At 48.1% G+C, this 11472-nt stretch overlaps 1 protein-coding gene across 6 annotated transcripts in view; it reads right to left on the bottom strand.

Moving 5' to 3' along the window:
* Positions 1–2481: 2481 nt before the first annotated feature.
* The window catches only part of ENTPD4 (ectonucleoside triphosphate diphosphohydrolase 4), a 32489-nt gene continuing 23498 nt past the window's right edge, over positions 2482–11472 (bottom strand). For all 6 annotated transcript variants that reach the window (XM_074559076.1, XM_074559077.1, XM_074559078.1 and 3 more), the window contains 3 exons: positions 9747–9832; positions 6581–6742; positions 2482–3935 (listed from right to left, as the gene is read on the bottom strand). In XM_074559076.1, the coding sequence (XP_074415177.1) occupies positions 3719–3935; positions 6581–6742; positions 9747–9832 (465 nt within the window). In that variant the 3' untranslated portion in view covers positions 2482–3718. The remainder of the gene's footprint in view (positions 3936–6580; positions 6743–9746; positions 9833–11472) is intronic.

Below are 11472 nucleotides of genomic sequence, written 5' to 3'. Positions count from 1 at the left end.
GGGACCTGTGGGATTTAGGATCTCTGAAATGTGGGATCTGTGGAATTTGAGATCCCTGGAATGTGGGATCTCTAGGATTTGGGATCTCTGGGATCCCTGGGATTGGGGGATCCATGGGATTTGGGATCTGTGGGATTTAGGATCTCTGAAATGTGGGATCTCTGCCATGTGGGATCTGGATCCCTGGGATTTGGGATCTCTGGGATCCCTGGGATTGGGGGATCCATGGGATTTGGGATCTGTGGGATTTAGGATCTCTGAAATGTGGGATCTGTGGGCTCGGGGATCCCTGGGATTTGGGATCTCTGAAATGTGGGATCTGTGGGATTTGGGATCTCTGGGATGTGGGATCTCTGGGATGTGGGATCTGTGGGATTTGGGATCCCTGAGATGGGAGATTTCTGGGATTTGGGATCCCTGGGATTTGGGATCTCTGGCATGCAGGATCTCCAGGCTTTAGGATCTCTGAAATGTGGGATCTGTGGGATTTGGGGTCTCTGGGATGTGGGATTTGTGGATCTGTGATCCCTGGGATGTGGGATCTCTGGTATCTCTAGGATGGGAGATCTGTGGGATTTTGGACCTCTGGGATCTCGGGGATTTTGGCTCTGTGGGAGTTGGGATCCGTGGGATCTGGGATCTCTGGCATGCAGGATCTCCAGGATTTAGGATCTCTGATATGTGGGATCTGTGGGATTTGGCATTTCTGGGATTTTGGCTCTCTGGGATTTGGGATCTCCAGGATTTGGGATCTCTGAAATGTGGGATCTGTGGGATTTGGCATCTCTGGGATGGGAGATCTCTGGGATTTTAGCTCTCTGGGATTTGGGATCTCTGGGATTTTGGCTCTCTGGGATTTGGGATCTCTGGGATGTGGGATCTCTGGGTCGCCGATATTGGATCTCTGGGATTTAGGATCTCTGAAATGTGGGATCTCTAGAATGTGGGATCTGTGGGATTTGGGACCCCTGAGATGGGAGATTTCTGGGATTTGGGATCCCTGGGATTTGGGATCTCTGGCATGCAGGATCTCCAGGCTTTACGATCTCTGAAATGTGGGATCTGTGGGATTTGGGATCTCTGGGATGTGGGATTTGTGGATCTGTGATCCCTGGGATGTGGGATCTCTGGTATCTCTACGATGGGAGATCTCTGGGTTTTTGGACCTCTGGGATCTCGGGGATTTTGGCTCTGTGGGATTTGGGATCCCTGGGATGTGGGATCTCCAGGATTTAGGATCTCTGAAATGTGGGATCTGTGGGATTTGGGATCTCTGGGATGCGGGATTTGCGGATCTGTGATCCCTGGGATGTGCGATCTCCAGGATTCAGGATCTCTGAAATGTGAGGTGTGGTGGATTTGGGATCTTCAGGATTTAGGATCTCTGAAATGGGATCTGTGGGATTTGGCATCTCTGGGATTTTGGCTCTCTGGGATTTGGGATTTCTGGGATGTGAGATTTGTGGATCTGTGATCCCTGGGATGTGCGATCTCAAGGATGGGAGATCTCTGGATTTTTGAATCTCTAGGATCTCTGGGATTTTGGCTCTCTGGGATGTGGGTGTGACGAAGGAAGACAAAGCCAAAGAATCCCCCAGAACCCCAAATCTCTGCTCCTTCCCAGCAGAATTCCAAGAGGGACGAGCTGGATGTAAAACCCTTCCCAGGGAACACCCCCAAAAAACCAAACCTGGGATTTCAGTGGGGAAATGTGGAAAATCCCCCCCTGCCCCGAGGCACAATTCATGGCAATTGTTGTCACATCCCTCTGGGACAGCAGGAATGGCCTGGCCATGGATTGGGGATTAAATCTGGAATTAAATCTGGATTTTAAATCTGGATTTTGGGGCCCTTCCCACCCAAACCAGCCTGGAATTCTCTGATCCTCCCTCCACTGAATGGAAATTTATTTTATCAATAATTGCCCCTTCAACTTTTTAAAAGCTCATTTATTTTTTCCTTGACTTTATTTTTTTCCTAATTTTTTTCATTATTTTAATTTTTCCTGATTTTATTTTTTCCCATTTTCCCCCATGATTTTAATTTGTCCTGATTTTTTCTTCAATTTTACTTTTCCCTGATTTCATTTTCCCCGATTTTTCCACTGATTTTATTTTTTCCTGATTTTTCCCAGATTTTTTCCTGATTTTATTTTTCCCAGTTTTTCCCGATTTTAACTTTTCCCAATTTTTTTCTCTGATTTTACTTTTTCTGACTTTATTTTTTCCCAATTTTCCTTTTTTTTCTGCTTTTCCCCCCTATTTTATTTTTTCCAATTTTTTCCATGATTTCATTTTTTTCTGATTTTTTTCCCCTGATTAATTACGATAAAAAACGTATCCAATTCTCCAATAATAAAACAATCCCATTTTCCTGCATTTTCCCACCTTTTGGAAGTTTTCCAGCTGAGAATTAACATATAAAATTAACAAAATAAACTCACAAATAAAATTAACAAATAAAACACCCACACCCCAAAGGTTCATAGAAATCCCACTTTTAATCATGGACAAACTGACTTTCAAGTAAAATCAACAGTTTTAAATAAAATATAAATTACCAGAGGACCTGGAAAGAGCCTGTGCACGTTCTCCTCTGCTTTTCCAGTTCTCTTCACATTCCTGGAGTTTCTGGGAGGTCTCTCCACCATTATGGAACAGAAATTTGGGATTAAAAGCAGCGACTGGTGCCACTGGGAGGGTGAAAGAGGAGGAAATCCTTCTCCCTTTTCCAAGGAAAAAAAGGAGGGAGCAGAAGTGATGGAAGCAGTTTTTTATGGAAGCACAGCATTGGGTGTGAGGGATTTTCCTTCTCCATCCCAGGAGTGATTCCAGAAGGGAAAATCACACAAAATATCCTAAAAGGGATTTTTTTGTTGTTTTTTTTCCTGCTTCTGGAACTTTCTGTTGAGACTCCAAAGTGAGAGCAGGGGTGGAATCCAGCAAGGAAAACCCAAGCTCATTCCAATCCCACTTCCAATTGGGAAAACTCAAGCTCATTCTGGGATTTCAGCCTCTCCCAAAGGTGGGAACTCACTCCATCCCAGGAGTGATTCCAGAAGGGAAAATCACAGAAAATGTCCTATAAGGGATTTTTTTTAAAGTTTTTTGACCTGCTTTTGGAACTTTTTGTTGTTTGAGACTCCAAAGTGAGAGCAGGGGTGGCAATGCTGGAATCCAGCAAGGGAAACCCAAGCTCATTCCAAACCCACTTCCAATTGGGAAAACTCAAGCTCATTCTGGGATTTCAGCCTCTCCCAAACATGGGAACTCACTCCATCCCAGGAGTGATTCCAGAAGGGAAAATCACAGAAGATGTCCTAAAAGGGATTTTTTAAAAGCTTTTTTTCCTGCTTTTGGAACTTTTTGTTGTTTGAGACTCCAAAGTGAGAGCAGGGGTGGCAATGCTGGAATCCAGCAAGGAAAACCCAAGCTCATTCCAATCCCACTTCCAACTGGGAAAACTCAAGCTCATTCTGGGATTTCAACCTCTCCCAAAGGTGGGAACCCAACTCTGCACACCCTCAAGTGCAACATTCCCAACAAATTCTTTTTTTTTTTTGGCATTTTTCCCTCATCACCCCACTCCCCTGCAACTCCCAAGCCTGCCTGGAATTCCCAACTCCCGCTTCTCCAAAAGGGGCAAAAAAAGGGGGGAACCCTGAGGCGAAGATGGCTTTTTTCTGCGGGGGTGTGTGGGTGAGGGCTGCCCCTGAGGCCTAGGCCGGCATTTTCTGCCCCTCCGGCAGCCACAGGGGCGCGGGGGCGGCGCCGGGCGGGAGCCCCCGGGCGTGGATGCGGCGCAGGCGGAGCAGGTAGAGCAGGATGGAGAGCAGCACCACCAGGAAGCAGGCCAGGAACAGGTAGTGGTTGTAGACGAAGGAGAAGCTCCTCCAGTGGGAGTGAATGCCACGGAAATTCTCCTGCTGGATGTCCCTGCAAAAGAGCACAGGGACAACGGGCACGGCTTAGAGGGAAAGCTCCACTGCGAGCGTGGTGGGAATCAGAGCTCGTTGGGTGGAATAAGCTCTAAAAAGCACAAGTTGAGGTTCTATAAGCTACAAAATTCCCTCTCAAAATTCCCCTCCCAAAGGCTTTTCCCAGAATCTTGAGAGGATGTCCCTGGAAAAGAGCAGAAATGCTCTGGAGGCGAAATTCCAATTCCAACTGGGCTCACTGCAGGAATCAGAGCCCATTTTGAGGAACAGGATCTAAAAAGCACAAACTGAGGCTCTAAAAAGCACAAGTTCCCATCCCCAAAATTCCCCTCCCAAAGGCTTTTCCCAGATTTTTGAGAGGGTGTCCCTGGAAAAGAGCACAGGGACAACGGGCACGGCTTAGAGGCAAAAGTCTACTGCTAGCTTGGTGGGAATCAGAGCTCATTGGGTGGAATAAGAAAAAAAGCACAAGTTGAGGTTTTAAAAACCACAAGTTGATGCTCTAAAAAGCACAAATTCCCATCCCTAAAATTCCCCTCCCAAAGGCTTTTCCCAGATTTTTGAGAGGATGTCCCTGCAAAAGAGCACAGGGACAACGGGCACGGCTTAGAGGGAAAGTTCTGCTTCCAACCTGGCGGGAAGCAGAGCTCTTTGGGTGGAATAATCTATAAAAAACACAAGTTGAGGCTCTAAAAAGCACAAGTTCCCATTCCCAAAATCCTCTCCCAAAGGCTTTTCCCAGATTCTTGAGAGGATGTCCCTGGAAATTCCACTTTCGACTGGGCTCACCCAGTTCAATGGGCAGGAATCAGGGCCCATTTTCAGGAACAGGATCTAAAAAGCACAAGCTGAGGCTCTAAAAAGCACAAATTCCCATCCCAAAATCCTCTCCCAAAGGCTTTCCCCAGATTCTTGAGAGGATATCCCTGGAAAAGAGCAGAGGGACGACGGGCACGGCTTAGAGGGAAAGTTCTCTTCCAACCTGGTGGGAATCAGAGTGCCTTGGGTGGAATAATCTATAAAAAGCACAAGTTGAGGCTCAAAAAAGCAAAAGCTGAGGCTCTAAAAATCACAAATTCCCATCCCTAAAATTCCCCTCCCAAAGGCTTTTCCCAGAATCTTGAGAGGATGTCCCTGGAAAAGAGCAGAAATGCTCTGGAGGCAAAATTCCACTTCCAACTGGGCTCACTGCAGGAATCAGAGCCCATTTTGAGGAACAGGATCTAAAAGGCTCTAAAAACCACAAGCTGAGGCTCTAAAAGTCACAAATTCCCATCCCCAAAATCCCCTCCAAAAGGCTTTTCCCAGATTTTTGAGAGGATGTCCCTGGAAAAGAGCAGAAGGACAATGGGCATGTCTGAGAGGCAAAACTGAACTGCCAGCTTGGTGGGAATGAGAGCTCATTGGGTGGAATAATCTATAAAAAACACAAGTTGAGGCTCTAAAAAGCACAAGTTCCCATCCCAAAATCCTCTCCCAAAGGCTTTTCCCAGATTTTTGAGAGGATGTCCCTGGAAAAGAGCACAGGGACAACAGCCATGTCTTAGAGGCAAAAGTCTACTGCTAGCCTGGTGGGAATCAGAGTTCATTTGGTGGAATAAGCTCTAAAAACCACAAGTTGAGACTCAAAAAAGCAAAAGTTTAGGCTCTAAAAAGCACAAGTTCCCATCCCCAAAATCCTCTCCCAAAGGCTTTTCTCAGATTTTTGAGAGGGTGCCCTTGGAAAAGAGCAGAGGGACAACGGGCACGGCTTAGAGGCAAAGTTCCACTGCGAGCGTGGTGGGAATCAGAGCTCATTGGGTGGAATAAGCTCTAAAAAGCACAAGTTGAGGCTCTAAAAATCACAAATTCCCATCCCTAAAATTCCCCTCCCAAAGGCTTTTCCCCAGATTTTTGAGAGGATGTCCCTGGTTAAGAGCAGAGGGACAATGGCCACGCTTTGGACACAAAACTCCACTTCCAACTTGGTGGGAATGAGAGCTCATTGGGTGGAATAATCTCTAAAAAACACAGTCTGAGGCTCTAAAATGCACAAATCCCTATCCCCAAAATCCCCTCTCAAAGGCTTTTCCCAGATTTTTGAGAGGATGTCCCTGGAAAAGAGCAGAATAACCATGGCCATGTCTTAGAGGCAAAGTTCTGCTTCAAACCTGGTGGGAATCAGAGCTCTTTGGGTGGAATAAGCTCTAAAAAACACAAGCTGAGGCTCTAAAAAGCACAAGTTCCCGTCCCCAATATCCTCTCCGAAAGGCTTTTCTCAGATTTTTGAGAGGATGTCCCTGGAAAAGAGCAGAAATGCTCTGGAGCCAAAATTCCACTTTTGACTGGGCTCACCCAGTTCAATGGGCAGGAATCAGGGCCCATTTTGAGGAACAGGATCTAAAAAGCACAAGCTGAGGCTCTAAAAAGCACAAATTCCCAACCCTAAAATCCCCCTCCCAAAGGCTTTTCCCAGATATCCCTGGAAAAGAGCAGAGGGACAACAGCCACGCTTTGGACACCACATCCCACTTCCAGCTTGGCTCTGGGCAGGAACCTGAGCTCGTTTTGGGGACGAGGCTCTAAAAACCCCAATCTGAGGGATCTCCAGCTTTTCCCACCCCACAGCTGCCCTTCCCAGAGCTGCCCCGGGTCCGGGGGTACCTGAGGGGCAGGAAGCGGGTCCGGTAGAGGATGGCCCCCAGCGTCCACTGCACCTCCTTGTCGTAGACCTGCAGCGCCGTCTTCAGGCTCCCGTAGCTCTCCGGGAAGGAGAAGCCGCGGTGGAAAACCTCGAACATCCAGGCAGACTTAAAGCACTGGAACCTGGGGAGAGCAGTGGGGTCAGCCAGCAAATGTGGGGTCAGGAAATGTGGGGTCAGGAACAGTGGGGTCAGGCTGGAAATGTGGGGTCAGTCAGGAAATGTGGGGTCAGGCTGGAAATGTGGGGTCAGCCAGGAAATGTGGGGTCAGGAACAGTGGGGTCAGGCTGGAAATATGGGATCTGTCAACGATACTGGGATCAGTCAGGAAATGTGGGGTCAGTCAAGGACAGTGGGATCAGGAACAGTGGGGTCAGCCAGGAAATGTGGGGTCAGCCAGGAAATGTGGGGTCAGGGACAGTGGGGTCAGCCTGGAAATGTGGGGCCAGCCTGGAAATGTGGGGTCAGCCTGGAAATGTGGGATCAGTCAAGGACAGTGGGATCAGGCAGGAAAATGGGATCAGCCTAGAAAAATGGGATCTGGGACACTGGGGTCAGCCAGGAAATGTGGGGTCAGTCAGGAAATGTGGGGTCAGGGAAATGTGGGATCAGCCAGGAAACGTGGAATCAACCAGGAAACACAGGATCAAGGACAACAGGATCAGGCAGGAAATGTAGGACCAGGCAGGAAAAATGGGTTCAGGGACAGTGGGATCAGTCAGGAAATGTGGGGTCAGTCAGGAAATGTGGGGTCAGCCAGGAAATGTGGGGTCAGGGAAATGTGGGGTCAGTCAGGAGAAATGGGATCAGGGACAGTGGGGTCAGCCAGGAAATGTGGGGTCAGGAAATGTGGGATCAGCCAGGAAAAATGGGATAAGGGACAGTGAGATCAACCAGGGAAAGTGGGATCAGCCAGGAAAACGTGGAATCAACCAGGAAACACAGGATCAAGGACAATAGGATCAGGCAGGAAATGTGGGATCAGCCAGGAAAAATGGGTTCAGGGACAGTGGGGTCAGGCAGAAAATGTGGGATCAGAGACAGTGGGATCAGTCAGGAAATGTGGGATCAGTCAGGAAATGTGGGATCAGGGACAGTGGGATCAGTCAGGAACACCGGGATCAGTGAAGGAGAACGGGATAAGCTCAGCTCAGCATTACAGCAATTGCAGGGCAGAATTAAACATGGAAATCTCAGCTTTTCCCAAGTTTTTTTCCACTTCCAGTGACCCCATGAAACAGAAAGGCCCTGGCAGTTCTGGGTGGGATCAGTCAGAACAGCGGGATCAGTGAAAGGAAACAGGAAAAGCTCAGCTCAGCGTTCCAGGGCCCACAGGGCACAATTAAATTTGGAATTCTCAGCTTTTCCAAGGGATTTTTTCACATTTTTTAGACCTTTCCCAAGTTTTTTCCCACTCCCAGTTATCCACCAAAGGGACAGGCCTGGTAGGAGGAAGCTCCTGGCCAAAGCCAAGCCCAAAGCCCAAAGCCCAGCCCAAAGCCCAAAACCCAGCCCAAAACCCAAAACCCAAAGCCCAAAGCCCAGCCTAAAGCCCAGCCCAGCCCAAAACCCAGCCCAAAGCCCAAAGCCCAAAGCCCAAAACCCAAAGCCCAAAGCCCAAAACCCAAAGCCCAAAGCCCAGCCCAAGGCCAATCCCAAAGCCCAAAGCCCAGCCCAAAGCCCAAAGCCCAAAGCCCAAAGCCCAAAGCCCAAAACCCAAAGCCCAAAGCCCAAAACCCAAAGCCCAAAGCCCAAAGCCCAAAGCCCAAAGCCCAGCCCAAAACCCAAAGCCCAAAGCCCAAATCCCAAAGCCCAGCCCAAAGCCCAGCCCAAGGCCAATCCCAAAGCCCAAAGCCCAGCCCAAAGCCCAAAGCTCAGCCCAAAACCCAAAGCCCAGCCCAGCCCAAAGCCCAAAACCCAAAGCCCAGCCCAAAGCCCAGCCCAAGGCCAATCCCAAAGCCCAAAGCTCAGCCCAAAGCCCAAAGTCCAGCCCAAAGCCCAGCGCCCAAAGCCCAAAGCCCAAAGCCCAAAGCCCAAAACCCAAAGCCCAAAGCCCAAAGCCCAAAACCCAAAGCCCAAAGCCAAGCCCAAAGCCCAAAGCTCAGCCCAGCCCAGCTCAAAGCTCAGCCCAAAGCCCAGCCCAAAGCCCAAAGCCCAAAACCCAAAGCCCAAACTCCAAAGCCCAAAGCCCAAAACCCAAAGCCCAAAGCCAGCCCAGCCCAAAGCCCAAAGCCCAAAGCCCAAACTCCAAAGCCCAAAGCCCAAAGCCCAAAGCCCAAAGCCAATCCCAAAGCCCAAAACCCAAAGCCCAAAGCCCAAAACCCAAAACCCAAAGCCCAAATCTCAGCCCAAAGCCCAGCCCAGCCCAAAGCCCAAAGCTCAGCCCAAAGCCCAAAGCTCAGCCCAAAGCCCAAAACCCAAAGCCCAAAGCCCAAAGCCCAAAGCCCAAAGCCCAAAGCCCAAAGCCCAAAGCCCAGCCCAGCCCAAAGCTCAGCCCAAAGCCCAGCCCAAAGCCCAAAACCCAAAGCCCAGCCCAAATCTCAGCCCAAAGCCCAAAGCCCAAAGCCCAAAGCCCAAAGCCCAAAACCCAAAGCCCAGCCCAAAGCCCAAAGCCCAGCCCAGCCCAAAGCCCAAAGCCCAAAGCCCAAAGCCCAAAACCCAAAGCCCAAAACCCAAAGCCCAAAACCCAAAACCCAAAACCCAAAGCCCAAAACCCAAAGCCCAAAACCCAAAGCCCATCCCAAAGCCCAAAGCCCAAAACCCAAAGCCCAAAACCCAAAGCCCAAAGCCGAAAGCCCAGCCCAAAACCCAAAGCCCAAAACCCAAAGCCCAGCCCAAATCTCAGCCCAAAGCCCAAAGCCAAGCCCAAAGCCCAAAGCCCAGCCCAGCCCAAAGCCCAGCCCAAAGCCCAGCCCAAATCTCAGCCCAAAGCCCAAAGCCCAAAACCCAAAGCCCAAAGCCCAAAACCCAAAGCCCAAAACCCAAAGCCCAAAACCCAAAACCCAAAACCCAAAGCCCAAAACCCAAAGCCCAAAACCCAAAGCCCATCCCAAAGCCCAAAGCCCAAAACCCAAAGCCCAAAGCCCAAAACCCAAAGCCCAAAGCCCAGCCCAGCCCGCCCCGCTCACTTGAGCCGGTGCAGATCCGCGTGGGGCGCGTAGAGGCCACGCTCGAAGCGTTCCCGCAGCACCGACCACCGGGTGGCACAATAATCCTGCAGGGAATCAAAAAAAACGGGAAAAAGGGAATGATCCCAGCACTCCTCCCGCCTGGAGAAGGAAAATCCCACCTGAAAAAAATCATCTGAAACACCAAAAATCAAAAAGTAACAGCAGCTTGTAGCGCCAGTAAGGAAAATCCCAAATTTTGTGGGAATATTTTGATGCACACTTGGAATTTGGGGTGGAATTACTGTTAAACTTTTGGAATTTGGAGTGGAATGAATGTTAAAACTCTCTGGGAATATCCAGCAAGGAAAATCCCAAATTTCATGAGAATATTTTGATCCACACTTGGAATTTTGATCCACACTTGGATGGAATTAATGTTAAACTTTTGGAATTTGGGGTGGAATTAATGTTCAGCTCTCTGGGATTATCCAGGATCCCAAATTTAATGGGAATATTTTAATCCACATTTGGAATTTGGGGTAGAATTAAAGTTCAACTCTTGGAATTTGCAGTGGAAATTATGTTAAACTCTCTGGGAATATCCAGAAGGAAAACCCCAAATTTTGTGGGAAGATTTTGACCCACATTTGGAATTTGGGGTGGAATTGTGTTAAACTCTTGGAATATCCAGGATCTCAAATTTAATGGGAATATTTTGATCTACACTTGGAATTTTGGGATGGAATTAAAGTTCAACTCTTGGAATTTGAGATGGAATTAGACTCTTGGAATTTGGGGTGGAATGAATGTTAAACTGATCCCTTTTTTTCATCTCTGCAGCTTTAGCGAATTTAGGAATTCTTATGGAATTTGTGATTTCATAAGGAATTTGAGATCTCTTAAGGAAAAGTTCTGCTGCAGGACCTTATAAACAAAATCCTTACGGAGAGATGTTCTAAATTAGGAATTGAGCCCTCTGTTCATCTGTGAAACTTTAGTGAATTTATGAGTTTGGGATCTCTTAAGGCAATGTTTTGCTGCAGGGCTTTGGGAATAAAATCCTTATGGAGAGATGTCTTAAATGAAGGAATTGATCTTTTTTCTTTCACCTGTGCAGCTTCAGTGAATTTAGAAATTCAGGATCTCTTAAAACAATGTTATTCTGCAGGACTTAGGGAATGAAACCCTTATGAAGAGATGTTCTAAATTAGGAATTTATCCCCATTTTTTCACCTGTGCAGCTTTAGTGAATTTAGGATCACCTAAGGAAGAGATTTCCTGCAGGAGTTTGGGAATAAAATTCTTGTGGATGTTCTAAATTAGGAATTGATCCCCTTTTTCACCTGTGAAACTTTGGTGAATTTATGAATTTGGGATCTCTTAAGAAGAGTTTTTCTGCAGGACTTTGGGAATAAAATCCTTATGGAGATATGTTCTAAGTTACGAACTGATCCCCTTTCTTACACCTGTGCAGCTTCAGTGAATTTATGAATGTGGGATCTCTTGAAGCAATGTTTTCCTGCAGGACTGTGGGACTCAATCCCTCATGGAAGCTGTTCTGAGTCAGCCCTGCCCCCGTTTCCCCACCTGTGCAGCTTTGGTGAATTTATCCATTTAGAGTCTCTTAAGGAAGAGCTTTCCTGCAGGACTTTGGGGATCAATCCCTCCTGGAAGCTGTTCTGAGTCAGACTTGATCCCATTTCCCCACCAGTGCAGCTTCAGTCAATTTATGAACGCGAGATCT

This window comes from Zonotrichia albicollis, chromosome 26 (assembly GCF_047830755.1).
Source record: "Zonotrichia albicollis isolate bZonAlb1 chromosome 26, bZonAlb1.hap1, whole genome shotgun sequence".
Taxonomy (NCBI): Eukaryota; Metazoa; Chordata; class Aves; order Passeriformes; family Passerellidae; genus Zonotrichia; species Zonotrichia albicollis.
The sequence above is the reverse complement of the archived record's forward strand: the minus strand, read 5'-3'. Positions and strand labels throughout refer to the sequence as shown.